Source organism: Raphanus sativus, chromosome 3, assembly GCF_000801105.2.
Source record: "Raphanus sativus cultivar WK10039 chromosome 3, ASM80110v3, whole genome shotgun sequence".
NCBI lineage: Eukaryota > Viridiplantae > Streptophyta > Magnoliopsida > Brassicales > Brassicaceae > Raphanus > Raphanus sativus.
Genome location: NC_079513.1, coordinates 12763182 through 12786426, shown reverse-complemented (window position 1 = coordinate 12786426; position 23245 = coordinate 12763182). Strand labels below are relative to the sequence as shown.

General features: G+C 30.0%; 2 protein-coding genes and 1 pseudogene across 2 annotated transcripts; all 3 read left to right on the top strand.

Annotated features, from left to right (window-relative positions):
• The first annotated feature begins 2009 nt into the window (after positions 1 to 2009).
• Positions 2010 to 4454, top strand: LOC108846041 (protein ENDOSPERM DEFECTIVE 1). Its single transcript, XM_018619246.2, is given in 9 exon segments — positions 2010 to 2183; positions 2186 to 2284; positions 2287 to 2364; positions 2367 to 2935; positions 3101 to 3220; positions 3298 to 3417; positions 3496 to 3585; positions 3980 to 4087; positions 4173 to 4454. Coding segments are annotated over 9 exon segments (1332 nt in total). The 5' UTR covers positions 2010 to 2125; the 3' UTR covers positions 4263 to 4454.
• A 2189-nt stretch (positions 4455 to 6643) lies between these two features.
• On the top strand, positions 6644 to 8552 carry LOC108845212 (uncharacterized; annotated as a pseudogene).
• A 5429-nt stretch (positions 8553 to 13981) lies between these two features.
• On the top strand, positions 13982 to 16202 carry LOC108843950 (uncharacterized). Its single transcript, XM_018617114.2, has 7 exons — positions 13982 to 14249; positions 14323 to 14409; positions 14506 to 14772; positions 14873 to 15037; positions 15110 to 15163; positions 15254 to 15400; positions 15607 to 16202. Exons 1-7 carry the CDS (start codon positions 14100 to 14102, stop codon positions 15985 to 15987), a joined length of 1251 nt encoding a protein of 416 aa, XP_018472616.1. The 5' UTR covers positions 13982 to 14099; the 3' UTR covers positions 15988 to 16202.
• The last annotated feature ends 7043 nt before the right edge of the window (positions 16203 to 23245 follow it).

Genomic DNA, 23245 nt, shown 5'->3' with positions numbered 1-23245 from the left:
AAGCTAGTAGAGCCTCTTTTCCATTAGAGGACTCTACTCCACCATTCTCCTCCTCCATAGAAGCTTCAACATCAATCTTTCTCTATCTCCATATCAGCTAATTCTAACAAGAACTATAAGAGAACTCTTTTCAAAAAAAAACTATAAGAGAACTCGTACAACTTAAATGAGAATCGTAGAGATGAATGCAAGTCTTCTGACTTTCTCTTTGGTTTGAATAAAAGTCAAAACTCTTTACTATTCGTATTTCAAGTTGTGTTTCTCTTCCGTAAATATGATTAGTCAAGAAAATTGTAAAATGCCCCAACATAACTTTTAATCTATTAAAACTGAAGTACAAATAGTATTTAACCATAATCCTAAATAATTACAGTTTATGCCACTAGATTTAAAATAAATAATTAATTCAAATTACCAATTACTAAAATCTACATATATTTTATTAGTTTCCAAAATAAAATAAATCACTCACATTCATCAAGTCGTACTAATAAATCCAATAATTCCTAAACTCCCTCACATTCAATTCTTTTCCATTACAAGGAACCAAGCGTCACCAAAAATATATCCATTAACTAAAAAATTGAAATAGTCTTCAAATCAATACTTGGAAATCAAATTTACCTAAAATTTATTGTAAGATGTCCTGATTTTTATGATGATTAAACCAAACAAGGAATGTGTAGTTAAATAATTCAAAACTGTTTATGCCTATATATATCCATTGATTCTTCTGATCAGAACTAACAAAATATTTACTTAATATCTATAATTTAAAAATATTATTTGTCTAAAATAATCATAAACAAAATTTAAACTTTATATATATATATATATATATATATATATTTCAATTAAAAATAATAATTTAAAGCTGATTTATATCAAAACTTATTCAAAATATACATATTTTCAAAATTTTATTTTTACTAAAAATTTCCAATAGCCATTATTAAAAAATATTTTCAATATATATAGGGAAAAATATAATACAAAGCCAAATTTTCATTACCAACTAAATTATGATTTTCATATTCACATTAATTTTAAAAATATAATATATGTGATTATTTATATGATAGTACATATAAAATACTATTAATTATATATTTATTCTGTTTTTAAAGAAAAAAATAGATTGTGAATTAGAGGTGAGCTTTCGGGTACCTATTCGTATTTGGTTCGGGTCTATTTGGGTTTCGGGTGTTCGGAGTCAAAGATTTTAGTCTCATTCGGATATTTCTAAATTTTAGTTCGGATTCGATTCAGATCTTTTCGGGTTAAGATAACCCATTTAAATTATTTTACAAATTCATTATATACTTTAAATTACTCAAAATATATAAACAAAAAAATATATTACATATAATTTGAATAACATATATCAGAATACCTAAACTTAATGTATAAATGGTTGGATTTAAATATTTGGGTAGAGAATAAATAATTATTTTATTTTTGGTGTATTGAGTATACTATAACTATTATAGATATTTACATTTGACTATTTATATATATTTTCAATTATTTCAACCAACTTAAAAGTACCATATATATATATTCTGGATTTTTTATAATCATTAAATCTGAAAATAATATATTATATATATATATAGTATATAATTTTTTTTCAAATACATTTGGGTATCCAAAATACTTCGATTCGGATCGGATTCAGTTTCAGTTATCTAAATACCAAAATTTTGAATAATTTGAATATTTATTCAATTTCGGTTCGGTTGGTACTTCTTTTTGGATCGGGATCGGTTCGATTTTTTGGATTTGGATTTTTTGTCCAATTCTAATATTAACATGAAAAACAAATAGCAAAACATTTAATAAAAAAGATACACCCGCACGGGCGTGCGGGTCAAAATCTAGTTGGTATTTAAATTTACTAACTCGACGCTCTTTATTAGGCCCATTAGTTAGAGGCCCATTAGTATTAATCAGGCGTTATCTGATTATTATTTTTCACTAATTGATAGAACCTGTCGTTCAGACAAGAAGTGCTTTGTCATCATTACTCAACGGCTACTTCTCTAATCGTCTCTTTTCTTCTCCTCCTCTGTTTTAGGTTTCGACGGTACTCAAATCCGGTTTGGTTAATCTCTCGTCGATTGTAATGGAAGCGAGAACCGGCCGGTCTGTTCAAGAGCACCCATCGACACCGGCGATAACTGCGCGGCGCCGGTTCCTCCGCCTTCAACGCGGCGGCCGAGAGTGAGAGAAGTCAGCTCGAGATTCATGTCTCCGGTTTCATCGTATTCTTCATCCTCCTCCTCCCCGGTGATCTCCGTTCAAACTCTCCCAACCACCTTCACCACAATCACCAGAAGTCTAGACGGCAGTTAAAGTTATCAGACGAGGTGAGAACCGATCTTCCGAGACGGCGGCGCGTAGTCTAGACTCGCCTTTTCCTCTTCAACAAGACGGAGGAAAAAACCACCAGAATCGTTCGAAGCCGTTGAAAGAGAACGGACACCGTCTCGACACCCCGACGACGACGGCGATGTTACCTCCGCCGTCTAGATCTCGATTGAACCAGCAGCGTTTGCTTACCTCTTCAGCCGCGGCTAGGCTTCTCCGATTATCTGTCTCCACGGACAGTGAAGAGGATAACGACAGAGATAATAAGTCCAACGGCTCAGATCACGCAAAGCTCTTCAACACTCCCGCCGCCTCCTCACCTCTTCGCCGATCCCTGAGTTCATCTTGCGACGACGTTAGAGCTTCGTTGTCGATTAAAGGTTCTTCGTTGCCTCCGGTGGCACCTAACTCGAAGAGTCAAGCCGAAACAAAGAGACAGAAGAAAGTTTTAGGACAACAAGCGGATGCACACTGTCTGAAACTGCTTCATAACCGTTACTTGCAATGGAGATTCGCAAATGCAAGTGCTCAGGTCAAAGCACAAGCTCAGAGAGCTCAAGCCGAGGTCAGTTTCTGATCTTTCAAGACTTTCAACAATGTGTTTGGTAGATAGTTCAGCATGAATTTTACATTACTTTATGTCAAATTCTTTATGACGATGATGATCTTAAGGATTATGTCAGAACTAGCAAAAGTCTTTATCTTTAATTGTGAATTAACTTTCTTGCAGAGGTTGTTTTATTCCCATGGTTTGAAAATGTCAGAGCTCTCAGTCTCTGTACAGAAGAAACGCATAGAGCTGCAAAGACTGTTGAGAGTAAAAGCTGTGAAGGACATTGTGGAGTCTCAAGTAAGTTAGATTGGAGAAAGTACTTTTTGTATCAATAAATGTTTAGTTTGTGATTAAACTCGTTTAACTCTTTGTAGATTCCTTATTTGGAACAATGGACAACTCTTCTTGAAGAAGAATACTCAACTTCAGTATCAGAAACATCTGAAGCTTTATTGAATGCTTCGTTGCGCCTCCCTCTGGATGTTGATATCAAGGTATGTATTGCGGTTGTTGATCAACTAGGAAGAACTTCTTCCCCACTAAACAGTTGAATGTTTGATTCTCAAAACCAGGTTGAGACTAAAGAGTTAGCAGAAACACTTGATGTTGCCTCCAAGTCTATGGAAGGCATTGTGCAAAACATTGGAAATTTTCTGGATAAGGTTAGCAAAACTCTATATAGCCCTGTTCGTTTCTCAACCGCTGCGTCTAGCGGCTGCGGCCAAAAATAAAACATGATATCTCGGCAACACACAACACCGACGACGCACGGCAGCTTGTTTTCTGGTCGCAGCGTCAATTAACAACCAGTAGAAAAGACGCTGAAATAATTAACGGCAACGGAGTCCCCTTTTTTTGTTCTCCGAATAACCGTTAGCAGTCACCGCAGCTTCAGATTCTAATATTTTTTATCACCGCCACCGTACTTTTTCTTCTTGCTGACGCTGCGTCTAGCGGTTACGAAACGAACACGGCTTATGTCAATGTGTTTCTCTCACAAGACATAAACATGAGCAAATGTTGAAACTGAAACAACTTCCTTTCTGCACGTTGCAGACACAAGAGATGGAGATGTTGATGTCTGAACTAGCTAGAGTAAGCAGCAATGAAAAAGCATCAGTAGAAGACTGTGGAGTTGCACTGCTTAAGACACATTCATCACATGTATTAACCTATAACATAGATTTTGTCATAACCCTTTGTTTCTTTTAAGTCTCTGAAGTCTCAAGTGTTTTTCTTTCTTCTGCAGATTGAAGAATGCTATCTTAGAAGTCAGCTTATTCAGCACCACCACCACCACCAGAAGTGTGAACTCCAAAGGAGCGAACATTTTGTTTGATGATCTCTACACAATACTTTACATTACCATACAGCACTGCAACATACCACACACAGACAAGTATTGAAGCTGAAGTATTCTTGCGGGAAAGAATAAATTCCGACCAATTATTTACATTTAGAACAATGAGGCTTTGTATAATGTGTATGTATAATATGTATGTAAGACTGTTAGTATATATATTTTAATTTTTCAAAATATAATTTGTTGGTTACAAATAGATCTGGGAAAAAAACAGAACCCGAACAACCGAATCCGATCTGAGAAAGTAATACCAAATCTGAACCAAAATTTATTGAATATTCAAATGGATTTAAAACTTTGGTATTTAGAAAACCGGAATTAAATCCAACCCGAACCAAAATATTATGGGTATCTGAATTTATCTGAAATAGATTTATATACTTAATTATATTAACTATTTTTAGATTTAATATCTATACAATATTATTTAACAAGTCAGTTTCCAACGTGTCGCACGCACGTTAACTATTACGGTGGTTGATTATGATGATATCCTTAATGAATTGAAAATATTATATATAATTAATATACTAAATTGATTTTCCTTTTTTAAATACTTTATGTTAATTAGAAGTTTTCTATTTAGATAACATATATAAATAAAACACTTGTAAATTAAAAAACGAATTTACAATAATAAAATATATTTATATATAATTTGATTTCATAAAAAAGGAAAATTAACAAAAATAATAATTTTGATATTAAGAAAAACAAATATTTACTTTAAACATAATCTTAAGCAATATAAATATATTCTCAAACTAATAAAAATATTTGCCTTATATATATATTTTCTCAGATAATTACAGAAAATTGATTAGATAAACCAAGATACCTTTAGTTGAATAATAATATTTTATAATTAGTATAATTGAAATGATGTACTTATTATTTTAATATTTTTATAAAATTAACAACTAACAAATTAGTTCTTTCTTTTTAAATATTTTTAGAAAATTAACAAATAACAAATTATTACAAAAATATATTTACACATTAAGATGAAATCTAAACTGATGCGATAAATAAAACCAATCTTATTTGGTTTAATAAAAATAATTATACTTTAATACAAAGGAATATTTGTCATCCTATCCACAAAATGAATAACTAGAGTAATCAATTTTATTATATTTAAAATCAATGGTAGAATAAAAAAATATTATTTTATAGAAATGTTTATTGATTTTTTATACATATAAATTATGGGATGCTTCAAACCATACCAATAAAGAAAAATAAAATACTAACTATATTTTGCAAATTATTTCTTTTTTAAAACATATTTGCATGAGATTTTAAAATATTAGTGTTGTATTTATTTATGTATTACGAATTGATCAACACTTAAATTGATATTTCTATTTGGTTTTCAGCACAATATATATAATACTATTACTAAATATATTTACATATATAAGAGGAAACCCAATCTAAATGAAAATCACAAATTATTTGAAACTTTAATCTATGTAGAACAAAAAATATCATAGTTGAGTTCAAAGAAATTGATGCTATCTAATATAAGTGATAATAAAATCAATCATATATTAAATATTCAAAATCACATATCTAACTAAAACAATATAATATTATTTATATAAATTATAAAATAATTAAAATTAAATTATTAATAAATTATTGTAATATATTATTTTATAAATATTTATATCCGTCATGAGCATGGGAAAATCACCTAGTATAGAACATATCTAAAATATATAAGATATTTTTAAATTGTCCAAATTACTTGAAAATACATACAAATAGCTAAAAGTAAATATATAAAATAAGTAAATAATATTCAAAATACTTGAAATATCTATTGATTCTCTATCATATTATTCAATTCTAACCAATTTATATGTTAAGTTAAGATATTCTGACATGTATTATTCAAATTTATATTTATATATTATTTTGCTTTTAAATTTTGAGAAATTTAAAATATATAACGAATTTTAAAAATTTCAGAGTAATTAAAACGGTTATCCAAACCCGGTTCGAATCTGAAAAAACCCGAACCAAATCCGTGTTGAAATTTATAAATACCATAATGAAATTGAAAATTTTAAACCCAAAAATCCATAATCCAAATAGATCCTAATCAAACTGAACCGAACTGAATATATAACGAATGCTCACCCCTAGTTACAAATCAATAAGACTCCCTTGCAGAAGATGTAAAAAAAAGAAAAGAAAAGAAAAGACTATCTCTTGCAGCAGAAGAAATGATCCAAGAAATGTTTTAACCAAGCTAAAATGGATCAAATTTAAATTAATTTTGTATTTCCCACAACAGGCACTTTAACCAAAACAAGGCTATAAAGGGAACGAATCTGATTTAATCACATATCCATCAGTCTCTTTAGTCGGCGTAGCGCGGATATAATTGCAAACCTTCGGCTAGATTTCGATTAAAACGAAGAGAGAGTAAACCCTAATTTTTGAAAGCGATAGAAAGAGAAGAGAAGGCGAAGCAATCATGGGGATGAAACTTTTGAACAAGAAGGGATGGCATACGGGGAGTCTCCGTAACATCGAGAACGTATGGAAAGCTGAGCAGAAACAGCTTGAGGAGCTTCGTCTCCAGATCGTTCAGGAGAAGGTGCGTTCTGAATTTCGCGCTCTTCAGGAACAAGCTGGTCTCGTACCGTAAGTTTTCCTTCTCGGACTCTCAATCCCAATAGATGTGTCTAGTTTCAAATTTAGGGTTAGGGTTTAGAGCTTGTATAATTGTATCTTATGATTTGGTTGTTGATTCGTTTTAGTGATTGTGATAGAATCGGTGAGGCATTCTAAAAATAGTATCTTTTGGTACCTTCTTGATAAAGTTACTCTCTCCTCTCCGTGGTATATAAAATTCAGAATTAGGGTTAGGGTTTGGAGTTCGTTTCTTATGATTTAGACTAAATTTTAGTGTAGAATCTATAATATGCGATTGAATCGGTGATTTGAAGCTGTTGGTCATTCTAAAAATCGTTTTTTATCATATTGCAGGAGGCAAGAGAGATTGGAGTTTCTGTATGATTCAGGATTAGCTTTAGGGAAAGGGAGTGCGAGTGGTTCAGGTGTATCGTTTCAGAAAGAAGAGCAGCCTTTAGCCAATGCTGCTGAAGCTGGTAATGGTGCTAGAGAGAAGTCAGATCCTTCGGCTCCTGGTGCGTTGTTTGAGGATAAGACGCCCTCTACTAATAATGATTCCTGGAGGAAGCTTCACTCTGACTCTTTTTCTCATTAGGCCGCGCGAGCAAGAAGCTCTTGCCAGAATCAAGAATAACCCCGTCAAAATGGCTCTTATTCGCAAATCTGTAAGTATCTTTTTTTTTTTTCTCTATTATGTTCATGGGGGTTTGCAATTGAATATCTTTTATGTTTGTACGTTTCTAAAGCTACTGACCTGTTTGAGAACTTTCTTATTTTACAGGTTGAAGAAAAGGGAAAGAGTAAAGACAAGAAAAAACATCAGGGTAAGAGCTCATCTAGACATCATTCTGGTTCTGAGGAAGATTCTGGTGAAGAGAACGGAAGAAAGTCCCATCATCACAGAACATCAGTGGATCATGATGAACATTATGAGAGACGGAGGCCAGATTTAGACAAAGAGTCAAAAAGTTATAGTAAGCACTATTGAGAGACAGATGTGGATGATGAAGTATCGGTCTCAAGAGGATAGAAAAAGGAAAACAGAGGATTTAGACAATGACAAGCATCCCTCAAGGGAATATGGATGCCAAAATGTATAGGAGGTGGAATGGTGGTGGCTCTATACTATCAGAGGAGGAGAGAGCTGCTAAATTTATGCAAATGCAAATGGATGCAGAGATGCATGAGGAACAGAGATGGAGAAGATTGAAGAAAGCTGATGAAACTGATGCAGTGGGAGCTAGCAAGAACGAAATCTCTACTGGGAAAAGCTTTTTGGACGAGGCTAATAAAAGTGTGTATGGAGTTGAGAAAGGTGGAAGCTCGACTATTGAAGAAAGTGTGCGTCGCAGAAGCTAATATTCACAGCGTGGAACTGAAGCTGAAGGCAATGCTTTTCGCAGCCAATGATGCGTCTTTCTGAAATTAACAAATTGTAGTAAAAAGACAATATTTTTTTTTTTGAAAAAAACATCTTTGGATACGTGAGGCTTTAGAGTCTTGGCCCATATTATGGGTCATGGGTGGTCCAGTTCATTGATAGTGTGTAATTATAACTAGTGGGACGTTGATTGTGGCACTAGTCAATACATACCCGTGACAGGTAGTTAAGCATAATACTCCAAGATTCCACTTTGGCTCCTCCATGGAAACCACGAGGTGAAGCCACTCTTTTCTTTTGCCTTTTTGAATGTTGAATATTTAGCTTTTTTGTTAACCCTTCAAGTAATATAAAAGGTTATTTATCCAGAGGTTATATATAATTAAAGCCTTGATTCGAATGTTTGTCGCATAATAGTTTTCGTTAACATCGTTGATATGTTATAACAGTTGAAAATTACAAAATCAAACGACAAAAACACGATTTGGGTTGTTATGGAAACATTCTGCCGTGAGAGATTTTAGCTTTCACTTTGTTTTCAAAGATTATGACATTCGAGGGTAGAAGCTTTGCAAGGAGGTTACAACTTTCACATGTAGCCTAATATGTACAACGATGTCATTATCTCTTTTTCTGTTTATACCGTTTCCTGATAAGGAATGTGTAATTTTGTGGAATTCACTCGGAGGTAGGATGTTCAAACCATGTTGTTACACTTTATGACCACCTCATTGTATTAAGGATTAACACTTTATATTGAAGGTTATTGTGACAACATGTCCCGTCCGTCGAATCTATGGTTCACTTTTCTACAAGGCACCGATCCTAACCCTCTCTTATGAATTTTCATTAACTCAATAATTAGATTATTGGTAAGATTTGAATCTAGGACCTCACCCATTAACAACTCTCTCACATGATAAGCTGTTTCTAATTGATCTGCATGGCTTGTGAGCCAGGGGTCCGACATGACGGGTTGTCACAGTTATGGCAAACTATAGTAGGCAACAATGCAGAAGTCTTTACTTTGCTTGTGTTTGTAAAGTTTAATATTGACTAACTGATATCTGCGCCTTGCGCGGAGCGAACGAACTAAATAGAGATTAAAATTTTTAATCCATAGATATTAAAATGGTAAATATTTTAGTCATAAATATTACATACATATTATATAATAAAAGATTGAAGGACATTGTGCATATTATAGGAAGTAAGCTTTGATTTTTTTTAACTTGTGTAATTGAAGTAAATTTTGTGAAAGTAAATTTATAAGAGTAATTTACAACTTGTGTAATTGGTTAGATTTTTGTTTAATAATTTTAAAAACTTGTTTAATAATGTTTCTCAATTAAATCCCCAAATTTTTGTGTGTGATTTTTAATTGGTTATGAGAATTTAAATAAGTTTATAGTAATTTTTTTATAATAATCGAAAGCAAAATGCGTTATGATGATTGCGTATATCAGTTTTCTATTTTTCAATATTGCATAAGTTACAGTCAGATTTTTTTAATATATATCTTTTCTTAAATAATTTTATTTAAATTTGCATATGAAACTTAAATTTAATATTTAAGCGAATTTGGTTAAATTACGATCATAACCTATCTTTTTGATTCATATGCAAATTGATGAATAATAACATTATTAATCTATTAACATTTATTGAGATTTCTTAATCTCAAGGTCTTGTTGCTTAAGTGAAAGGATTTCATCAATTCATAATATAAAAATATTAATGACATGATTGACATTTTGATTCGCCTAAAACACAGAAAATTGAATTAATATAGACACAATTAATGGCATGATTATGATTTATAGGGATGATGACCATTATCATAATGAAATGATTATGATTTGCAATGTATTATAAGAAATAATAGGCGTATTTATTTCGGTCAATAGAATTGCATACCAAGTTTAGTCAGAAATAGACTGAGATGTAGTAAAAACATGTAGAAAACATGTAGAACATGTAATGTACATGTCACTAACTTTTATGATAACATATATATTGATATTCACATTTTTAATATTTTTTTAAAAAAATTGTAAAAAGTATTAGTTGGTTTCTAGAATTATTTTTTATTTTAAATCTAAATTAAAATAAATAAGTTTAAAAATTATCCACCAAGTAAATTATTATTTTCAATATAATTTAGAATATTTGTAAAATGATATTAATTGGTTTTAGATTTAGTTTTTATTTCTTTAATAAACATTAACTCAAGAACAGATTAATAACTGAGAGGGTTAATTTCACCTCGATTTGAAAGAAAACGAATATTATATCGCCAAATAATCCGAATAATACCTAACTTTTAGTATATAATTTAAATTTTTTAAAAAGTATTATAACTAAAAATCAACAAATATGAAACAATATTAACTATGAGATCTGACCAATTAAAGAATCTAATAATTTATATGGTCAAAATTATTTGTTTATTAGCATTTATGTTGATTACTTAGTTAAAAATATTGGGCTTAAATTAAGGGATTGTCTATATATATATATAGTATTCTCTTATTTAGTTTAGTCGAATATAAAAATTCCGAGAGTTTAATTTTGACGTAAATAAAATATCACAAAATTAAAAATAACTCATAGAAAACTAATGTTAAAAAATTAGTATATTGTTTTATTTTAAAATAAATTTACAAAAGAACAACATGTCAATATATGAATATTACAATTACATCAAATTGCATCAAGTTATAGATTTTTAATATAATATTTTGTGCAAATAAAAATATTATTATCAAACATCTATATTATAAAATAATATATTCTACTATATATGTAAATTACAAAAAATAAAAATATACATGAGATTTTTTTTTATAAAACCAGCAGTTTATGAGTTTACGTTGAACACAAATTAAATTAAACATCCATGCGGAGGCGCATATCAGATTCTAGTTTCTATTATACTTTGGACACTTTCGAAATTCATGTATAAAGTATAATATCGAAATTTATGTTTCCATAATATCATATATATCTTGACTACATATATATTTTGTTTTTACCCACATATAGATTGAATGATTACATGTCTAATTTCTTGTTATCTAATGCAAATCTTGATTTCACCTCAATTTGAAAGAAAACGAATATCGCTAAAATTTAATTCGAATAATACCAGACTTTAGCATATAATTTAAAATTTTAAAAAAATATTATAAATAAAAATCAACAAATATGAAACAATATTAACTATGAGATTTGACCATATCAAAGAATCTAATAATTTATATGGTCAAAATTATTTGTCTATTAGCATTTATGTTGATTGCTTAGTTAAAAAATCTTAGGCTTAAATTATGGGATTTTCTATATATATATATTAAATATAGTATTCTCTTATTTAGTTTAGTCGAATAAAAAAATGAGAGTTTAATTTTGAATTAAATAAAATATCATAAAATTAATAATAACTCATAGAAAATAATGCAAAAAATTAGTATATTATTTCATTTTAAAATAAATTTACAAAAGAACAATATGTCAATATATGAATTGTACAATTACATCAAATTGCATCAAGTTATAGATTTTAAATATAATATTTTGTGCAAATAAAAATATTATTATCAAACATCTATATTATAAAATAATATATTCTACTATATATGTAAATTACTAAACATAAAAATATACATAACAATATTGATCTTTTCCTTATCTAGCAACTCATTAAATTCCATTGTTTGTCTTTAGTGAATACGTATAAAATGAAACATATACTATATATTAAATGTAATGGCATGATATGTAATTAGTCTAGTTTAAAGAGGGTTTTTCCGAAAAAGTTGTGAGGTGGATTGTGGTTATGACACCTAAGAAATCGCACACTTGTAAATCACACATGAGACAAATGTTTATTTTTATATGGTCTCTTCAAATAATAAGAAGGGAATTTCTTTTGTCAGGAATGCTGTTATAATAAATGTTTTTGAGATGCCACCATTCATGAATATATTGACACTGCATGACCACAGTTTGAGTTTTGAACCTGGAACTAAACGAAAAACTCATAAATTAAAAGATCATTTATTGAGCATGAATATTCATCACCCTCTATTCCCTACAAAACCACGATAGAAAATTTAACTCTTGAACATCACCTTACCAGCCTTACCATTTCTTTTTGTGTGTAAACTGTCTCTGATGTTAAAAGAAAAACTGTCTGATATATATTTATTAATAATAACAAATAGTCTTTATACGGGAGACAGATGCAATTTTTTTTTGTAACAGAGAGAGACGCAACTTGCAAATTCATAAATATCTAGTTTAAAAAAATATAATTCATAAATATCTATTTTGGCGGTGCACATCAAATTTATAATTTAAGAAAATTTTTAAAAATGCCATATGACATTTTGATGGAAATGTATAATTAAATAGAATTAGACAAATAAGTGTTTTGGACAATAATAATTTAGTGGCCTTGGACATGAGTCGGCTTTATAAAAAGAGAAATACAAAGTAGGGAATAGAGATGGTAATAGAATGGAAAAAGAAAGGTGTGTGGGAGTTGAGATTGTGATTTGAGACGATGTATTGTCAATTTGTCTCCTTAATAACATTATTTCTCGACAATTAGTGGCTTCGTTTTTGACTTTACTCCGTTTTTTCACGTTGTTGTGGGGTGCTCTCACTCCACCTACCCAATCACCGCTCATTCTTTCTAATCTGTACACTATAAAAATACTAAAATGTTTTTAAAATAGTGATCGTATTGTAGTGGAACATTGCTTGAATAGTTGACTCAGTAATTTAAATATTCTCTATATTGTTTTTTTTTTTGTTACCAATATCAGTACCGTATGTCAAAAGGTTTAAATTACTACTACAAGTATATATACGATAGATAGAAACTGTGGATTATAAAATATGGTTTGTTTACGTAACAAGCGGATCATGAAAAAAAAAACAAATAAAAAAAATTAATACTTTTTCTATTTTATAATAAATTTCATTTTAGACTTGTGCATAAAGATTAAGAAATTATTTAATTTTACATATTTTTTATATAAAACATCATTACCAAAACACCTACTCATATTTTAACCAATAAAAAAATAAATTGAAAAATAAAATTAATAAATTTTGCATTGAAATACTAAAACACACTTATTTTGCAACAATATTTTATATAAAAGGAAGGAGTATATTATAATCTCGTTAATGCAATAAATTATGTTGGAAAAGAGCTATCAATTTAAGAATGTCTAATAAAGAAGAGAACTATCATTAATAAGGCAAAAGTGTTTATGTACATGAGAAATTACCATTTAAAGTTGCTCATAGTTTCCTTTCTGTTAATCTTAATAGGCATCATTAGATAATGAAAACAAAAAGAATAATGTAGATATGTTCATTTGATCATTCCAATGATACAACACATTATGTCAAAAAAAAATTAGTTACTATGATTACAATAAATTTAACTTTTTTGATGTCAGTATATAAAAGGTTTGAACTCGGGAACACAAAGTTTAAAATCCCAATAATGAGTCAGAAGAATAGAGCTAAAAGTAAAAAAAAAAAAGAAAAGAGGATACTATTTAAAATAAAATAAAATGCAATTATTACAGAAAAGAAGATTCTGACAAAATTAAATTTAAATTTCACCTTGTCTCTATTTATGTCCTTTGTGAGGGTGAGGTTCCAAAAATCTCTCTAAAATAAATTAAAAACTCATCTCTCTTCTGCCAAGAATCTCCCTTTGTGTAAGAAAAGCTTAAACCTTTTCTGTGTGTTCTTCGACCATGACAAGGGTTAGCTTCTTGCTTGCTCTGGTAATGACGGTGGTGGTGATTCTCACTCCTTCAGTCGTCTCCGGCGAAAATGGTTTCTCCGATCTCAAAATCCGCACCCACTTAAAAAGACTCAACAAGCCAGCTCTCAAATCCATAAAGGTAAATACTTTTTTAATAGAAAGTTTCTGTTTTCGGCTGAGTTTGTGAACTAATCTCTGTTTTTTTGGAACAGAGCCCAGATGGAGATATAATAGATTGTGTCCCAATCACCGACCAACCAGCTTTGGCTCATCCTCTGCTCATTAACCACACTGTCCAGGTTTGAAACTGTTTCTCTTCTTCTTCTTCAGTTCGACAAGGCTCTGTTTTTTTTTTTTTTTTTTATTGACAATGTTAACGGGTTTTGTTTATATAGATGATTCCAAGTGTCAACCCAGAGAGTGTCTTTAGCGAGAGCAAAGTTTCATCAAACACCAAGAATCAGCAGTATAGTGCTGCTATATCTCAGCTTTGGCATGTGAATGGGAAATGCCCAGAGAACACAGTTCCAATCAGAAGAACGACAAAGCAAGATCTTTATCGAGCGAGTTCCGTTGAGAAGTTCGGTATGAAGAGTCAGAAAAGTATCCTTAAGCGTAAATCTTATGAGCCAGCTAGTGTCCTTACACAAAATGGTCATCAGGTAACATTTACTGACATGCATTTTGCATTAGTTCTGACCCTTAGTGTTGTTGTGTGTGTTCGTTAACAACTTTTCTAACTCCTTTGTATTTGATATATAGCATGCGATAATGTATGTGGAAGATGGAGTTTTCTACGGGGCGAAAGCGAAGATCAATGTATGGAAACCGAACGTGGAGATGCCTAATGAGTTTAGCTTGGCTCAGATTTGGGTTTTGGGTGGAAACTTCAATTCTGATCTTAATAGTATCGAAGCTGGCTGGCAGGTAACTTCTGTTCTTGAACAGCCTTTCAGAAAAGATTTGTGTTTCTGATTTAAAGATTTGTGTGTGTTTCAGGTAAGTCCACAGTTGTATGGTGATAGTCGCACCAGGCTCTTCACTTATTGGACTGTAAGTTTTCTCAATATTTGTCAACTATCTCTATGTGTGTTTTTAGTTTTTATTGAAGAATTATTCTTTGTCTCGCCTTGCGAAAAACAGAGTGATGCATACCAAGGAACAGGCTGCTACAATCTTCTGTGCTCAGGATTCGTTCAAATCAATAGGGAGATTGCAATGGGTGGATCAATCTCGCCTCTGTCAAGCTTTGGAGACTCTCAGTATGACATTACCATACTTATCTGGAAGGTAAACCAACAACAAGAGTCCTACATTTTGTATCGCTTAGTTTAACTATATAATATAATTAAACTTACTTTTAATTTGTAGCCTAATGACAACATGGTTTTAGTTATGTTCTGTTTACTCAGTATGTTTGGTATAAAACTAATTCTACCTATCGGTTTTGGTTTAGTTTCGGTTTGAGGAATTTCTGTTTTTTTTTTCTTTCTCAGGATCCAAAAGAAGGACACTGGTGGTTACAATTTGGAGAGAAGTACATAATAGGATACTGGCCAGCTTCACTCTTCTCTTACTTATCAGAAAGTGCATCAATGATCGAATGGGGTGGTGAAGTGGTTAACTCGCAGTCTGAGGAAGGACAACACACTACAACTCAGATGGGAAGTGGGAGGTTCGCAGGGGAAGGTTGGGGCAAAGCTAGTTACTTCAAGAACATTCAAATAGTTGATGGATCAAATGAGCTGAGAAGCCCTGATAATCTTCAAGTGTTCACTGATCAAGAGAACTGTTACAATGTCAAGAGTGGCAGTGGAGGTTCTTGGGGAAGTCACTTCTATTATGGTGGTCCGGGTAGAAACCCTAGTTGCCCCTAAGATCCGTGTACCTAGATCATTCCAAATTAATCATCAACTGTATAAAGCATATATTATATATACACATTCTTAAGTATATTGGTTTCGGATTGCAAGAGTGGCTTATTGATTGTTTCTATGGTGTGAAGAGAAAATGAATTTCTATAAAGAACATTGTCACATGTGTATACTGAAATCTATATGATCACATCAATGAATGATATTTATTTTGTTAACGAGCGGTAATACATAAACAAGGAGATCTATCTTGTGATAGCCTCTCTTAAAAAGTCAACAGATAACGTGGACCCAGAAACCAGAAGAGAGTTGACTTCAATCCGTTTACGAGTTCTCAATCGAGAAGTATAATCAGTTTTGTAAGCAATTACAAGTTTCACATTAATACGAAAATTAAAGTAATTTAAGTATTCATTAATACGAAAATTAAAGTAATTTAAGTATTCATTAATACGAAATTTAAAGTAATTTAAGTATTCAATGGTGTCAAAGGAAAAATCCACAAAAAAATGTACCAGTCGTATCATACATTCATGTCTAGATTTAATAATGACCTGATGCAATTACAAGCTCGTGACCTCAAGCGGAATGGGTGCAAAGTTGCAAACTAACCAATGAAATGATATCTTTTTTTTTTTTGTATCATCAACACATTTGCTATATTTACCTTATCAAACTCTTTTTGAAGAACATATCTCAAATCCAAACCACATATAAGATTTACAACTTTGATTAAATAACAATTCATTCAAAAAAAAAATGATATCTTTTTGTCAAAAACAAAACAAAACTTATTGTGCGAAAAAAAAAACTTGACAAAAAAACAACAACAAAACAAGACAAATGATACTATCTTATCTATTAAAACAAAATCTTATCTATTAAAAAAAAGTACAATTTTTATCTATCATTAAAAGTCTTACTAGATCCATTTTATTATTACATGACATAATAATCAATAAGAATTTCAATAATAATCAATTTTATCTATAAATTTGAATTTTATTTTTAGTTATGTGAAAAGTTGTTGAAAAAATATCTAACAAAATACTACTAAGCTTTTTAAATATTTTTATTACATAATGCATTAATTAATTTCATAATTAAGTAATATAATATTAGTATAAATTTATATTAATTAAATTTTAATATAAACCAAAAAATAAAAAGTTTCTATTTTTATAAATTTATAATTATATTAAATAGAAGTATTCTATAAATTAAATATGATAAAATTATATTAAATTGCTAAATTAACCTATTTATTTTTTAAAATGCTTTCATTTAAATAATTTGTTATTTACTATTGAAACGGGTTCAAATTTGTTAACCATGTCATATTTTTACACAAATAAAGTTATTAACATATGTTAACATTTTATTTCTACAGATATATATTTTCAAAAATCATATATTGAAGAATGTTTTTATTTGATTATTTCAAATTATGAAAACTGAAAATATAATAACAATTAATAAAAAGGTAAATGTATAGAAAAATCTCTATATTAATAAAGTTATAAGAAATCTAAACAATAAGAATAAAGAGTTACATGTTACACAACACTAAGATATATATCATATATTTAAAACTTTATGATAGTATCAAAGTTAAATATTTATAGAATGAAAAATATACCCGCACGAATGTGCAGGTTAAATTCTAGTTTTATTTGATAGGAAAAAACAATGATAATTAATTGATATCAATGTTGAAGACTATGTTACATTTACACAACTGGTTTAGTTTGGTTAATTACTTATCGTTTGGTCAAATGTCATTTTATGCATCTGTTAAAGATGATCCGGGCTAACGAAAAGTAGAGCTCTTAAATGGTCCGTTTATAGCCCAATTGGGCTTGTCTAGTTGGAGCATTTCAATTATGGAGAATATTGGTTGGTCTATATTGGATAATGGTCCAAAACAAATGCCCAAGACCAGTAGAGACCATGTCTAATAGACATGTCCATGGGCACCCATTACTATGTATCAATTATTTTTATTTCTTTTAAGTTTTGAAAATACATTTTCTCTTCAAAGTTACAAAATTATGTTTTTCCGCCAAAATTGAAAATCACGTTTTTCCGTCAAAACAACATTTTTCCGTCAAAACCAAGAAATTGCGTTTTTCTGCCAAAAACCAAGAAAACACGTTTTTCCTGCTGAAACCGAGAAATCACATTCCCGCCAAAACCAAGAAATCATGTTTTTCCGCCAAAACCGAGAAATCGTGTTTTTCCACCAAAATCGAAAATTGCATTTTTCCCCAAAATCGAGAAATCGGGTTTTCCCGCCAAAACCGAGAAATCGAGTATTTCCGCCAAAACCGGAAAATCGTTTTTTTCCTCTGAAACCGAGAAATAACATTTTACGCCGAAGCCGAGAAATCATGTTTTTCCGCCAAAACCGAGAAATTATGTTTTTCCGCCAAAACCGAGAAATTGCATTTTTCTGCCTAAATCGAGAAATCACGTTTTTTCCAAAACTAAAAAATCACATTTTCCCGCCAAAACCGAGAATTCACGTTTTCCCGCCGAAACCGATAAATCATATTTTCCGCCAAAATTGAGTTATTGTGTTTTCTGCCCAAAATAAAAATATCACGTTTTCGTGCCAAAATCAAAAAATCACGTTTTCTCGGCGAAAAATTATGTTTTATGCCAAAACCGAATATTATGATTTTTATGTCAAAACCGTAAAATTACATTTTTCAGCCAAAACCAAATTACGTTTTCCCGTTAAACCGTAAAATTACGTTTTCCGCTACAATCGTAAAATTACGTTTTTCTATTAAATCACAAAGTTTTGATTTTTCGTTAAATTTTTGTTTTTTCAATAAATTGTAAAATTATATTTTTATGAAGCCCATGGACCATTTATTAATTGGGCACGTCCATAGCCCATCCAAACTAAATTGGACTAGTCTAACCCATTGATGGCCCGCCTAATTGACACCTCTAACGAAAAGGTAGGCATGTAAATACGACTAAACAGTATCTAAGCTGAAATCTCAGCATCATGATGTTGTGACAATCTACTGGGCCGTTACTATCGTAAACCCTTTGTAATGGACCTCGTTGTTGAATAGCACATTTTATATAAAAACGTAAACCTATGCATAACTTAGGAATACATACGCGATATATGTTTCTATAGTGAAGTTTGAAGATCTAAAAAAAAAGTAGATGTTGGTGAGTAACTGAGTTTAACAACATATCCGGTTCTTCCCCCTATTGTTTTTCCTCACATCATCGGTGAAGTTGCTACTTGTCATGCTCTTGATCTTTTCCAACGATTATATACTTCTTCCTGAAAATGAAACAAGTTTATGTTTAATAACATAACAAAGGAATAAAGATGTGTAACATTCTGATTTGTGTATTGTTAATAGGCATGAAAGCATTGATTTAACTATCTATATTAAAAAGTGAGTTTTCTTCACATATTCGTTTAAAACTTCAGAAATAAATGTGATTTATCTGGAGTAATAGAAAGATGAGTAATTTACCAGGAAGTCATTCGCGGAATTGTATGAGTGAGGTCAAAGAATTTAGAAGAGTTATGTGTTCATTGTTGGGTTAGACAATAAGTATCGAATCTTCAAAATATTAATGCATCGTCTGTCGATGGAATGGAGTTTATTAAGATAATAAGTGGGTGTGGAAAGTCCATTATCCATGGGCAGTCATGCATTATACTGATAATAGAGCCGAAACCAAACGAGTGTACAGCTCTTGTGTGGACTCACACAACTAAATGGATAACAATTTTGGACGCTATGAAAACGTTGTGTTATGAAAATGTTGTGTTCTCTGAGAAGGAAAAAGATGAATTTTAAATATTATATAATCTCTTTCAAAAAAGTGTTAAAAAGATAATCTCAAAAAAATTGTGCTTGCAGCCCATTTTTTGGTCTTTCTTACGTGTCTACACAAGATGACAAGACCGCAATAATAGCAACTTTATATATTTTATACAGGATCGGAAGCTTATGCTTTCATGGCTTCTGCCGAGAGCAACTACTGGTCATGTGGCTATCATTGTCCATTAATTTCTTTGGAGTGGCTCTAGACACAGTAATGTTAAGTAAATGTGAAATATTAAACTAAATTCCACATTAGAGAATTAAATAAAGAGTGTATAATATATTAAGAAAAATTTAACTTTAATTAGTACGAGATTTTTTGGAAGAAATCTAAAAGTAAATCCATGCGAGCTTGCCTATTATGTCCAAAGTGGATAATATAGTACTAATAGAATAATAAGACTTGAATATGGGCTCGCTAAATTCCAACAATTAGTATCATAGCGATTTGACGAAAATCTGCAATAAGACCAAAGGAAAATGAAGTCTGTGTCAGACACTAGTCAGAAGATCATAGAACATGTGATGTTGTGAGAGAATATTCTCAAAGGAACGAGATGTTATGGAAGACATATTCTCAAAAGAAGCCCTGCGATTATTGGTACAAGGTGATGCCAAGATGATCCGCTGAAGGAAAAAGACACGAGATGAGTGTGGTCCTTATTAAACTAAGTCCCACATTGGATAATTAGATAAAGAAAATTTAATATATAAAGAGAATTTCAACTCTAATTAGTACGAAATTTTTTGGAAGGAATCCAAAAGTAAATCCATGCGGGCTTCCATATTAATGCCCAAAATGGACAATATTATACTAACCAGATAATAGGACTTGGACATGGGCTTGCTAAATTCCAAAACTTTTATGGGACATAAGTTGCTGTAAATCTGTGAAAACCATTTGCCCAAAGTCCCAAAGAATTTAGCTTGGCTCAGACTTGGGCTGTTTCCGGAAATGGCTCTAGTCTCCACTGAAGCAAAAGTCGTAACAAACTCTTATATTTGCTTTGTCTTTATTTATAGGATTAGGTTGTTACGGCGGAGTATATGAAAGAAGTAGAGGAGGCAGTGAGGTTGAAGAATCTCAGGCCTACTATTTGATTACAATGAAACTATGCTAGCTCGGTTCTATATTATGATTGATAAATTTAAAAGTTAATTATGGTTATAGGAAGTATACGTTCACGTGTCAATCTTATCTATCTGTAATTGTTTTTTCCTTTTTGTGTCGCCTTTTTTCATTTTGGTTATTGTTCGATATAAATATTGATTTTGGAGTTTATTTTCATTTTGTTCTTTTGTTTTGGCCTCAGAATTAGAAATGTTTAAGATTTAAAATTATTAAAGAAATACATACTTAAGTTAAAATATGCTCCTTGTGCAGAATAAATATTTTATATTTATTACTTATTTTATTTTATCCTCCATATTATGAAATAATAAAATAATAAATATATATTAAATAACTAAGAAATCAGTTACTATTATGTAATAAATTGACGTGCGCATATAAATCAAACTATCACTCTTGTTTGTTCCCAATCATTTTAGGGTAAATATATCAAAACAATTAATCTTATCTATCTATATGATGTATAATTAAATTTTAATGATATTAACATAGATATATAGTATACTTTTAATGTGGATATTTATTAAATTATGTTTCTACTCATATGATTTTATGATTCTTTGCAGATTTTTGTAAAACAATTGACACCAACGAATTGTTATTTAATGTGGGATGTTTAGTGGTTTCAATAGTTTATAATCATTTTAAAAAAATGAAGCTTTCAAAATTAAAAATTAACTTTGCAATATATGTTCATTGCAAATATCAAAATATAAGTATGTATTTTAATATGATTTATAGTTTAATTTAAACGATATGATATACGTATATATATATATATATAAACATAGACACCTATTAAAATAAAATTATTTATTCATATGGTTTTATAATCATTGTATCTTATTACAGAAAACAATTAAACCTCGATCGCAAAAGTTTATGTGAGATTTTTAACAGTGTTAGTAATTTATACTTGTTTTGAAAAATTCAAAATAAAACATATAAAAAAATCTAAATTTTTATTATATGATTAATGTAATTGTGTAATTTATTTTAACAATTAATAATTAAACAAAAATAACAGAAAATATACAGATTGTTAACAAATTGTTATTATTTAAAATCATTAATTACCATATATATTTTTAATCACACTAGGAAATTCCATGGATTTTATTTAGCGAAATAATATATTATAATTTCCAATTTGATAAATGAATGGTCCATAATGAACATACTATATAATATAACATTACCTAGCAATTTAATTTTGGACAAACAAAATTTTCGATTGATTCTTAAGTCACCACGTAAGTAAAATTAGCATTCCAGTTACGTGACAATTCATCATGAACATTTTTTAATTAGTACAAATTACATGTTATAATTTTTAAAATGTTTATCTATTAATATATACTTGGATAAGACATGCGCTTTGCGCAGAGTGAGCTCATATAGTAAAAATTAAAAATATATAGTATTAACAAACTAAATATGTATCTGTGTTTGGATTTTTTTAATATGCATACAGTTATGTTTTCTTTATATAATTATCTATATTTTGGCTCAGCATTTATAATTGTAATTGTGGACTGAAATCTATGTTAAATTTATGATGAGTATGATCGATTTGAGCTTAAAACTTTTATCATCATGTTTATACTTATAAAAACCGTAATGTGGTCATCAAGTGAATTTTTATTACAAAACCGTAACATGGTCACCATTTTAATGGTTTTATCACTATGTTTCCAAAATCGAATTACTTTGACCTTAGTCTTTCACATAGTTTTGAAGGGTTTTAGTGGACAACTAAATTGATGCAACTCATTTTCTTGATTTAATTCGTTAGCTGCCACATTCCCTAGCAACTAGCGATTTTTTGATAAATAAATTGTCTATAATGGACATGCTATATATTATAACATTCTCTAACAATTTGTTTTGGACTATCAAAATTTTCAATTGAGTCTTAAGACGTCACATAAGCAAAATAGCATTCCAATAACTCAGCATGACACTTTTTAATTAGTACAAATTATATGATTTTTCAAATGTTTTTCTATTAATATATCTATTCACGCCTTTTGAAAAAATGGATCATAATCTAGTATGAGATCAATGATTTTGCCCTTCCAAAAAATTACAAGACTATATCATTTGTAATATTAATAAATTATATTATTAATTGATTTCTACCTAAATCTAAACAAACATATTACCTGGAAAGACGTGATTCCCATATATTCTATTTATTTCTCTGTTATAACTAACAACTAGATTTTGACCCGTCCTTAAAAAAGACGGGTATATTTTTTGT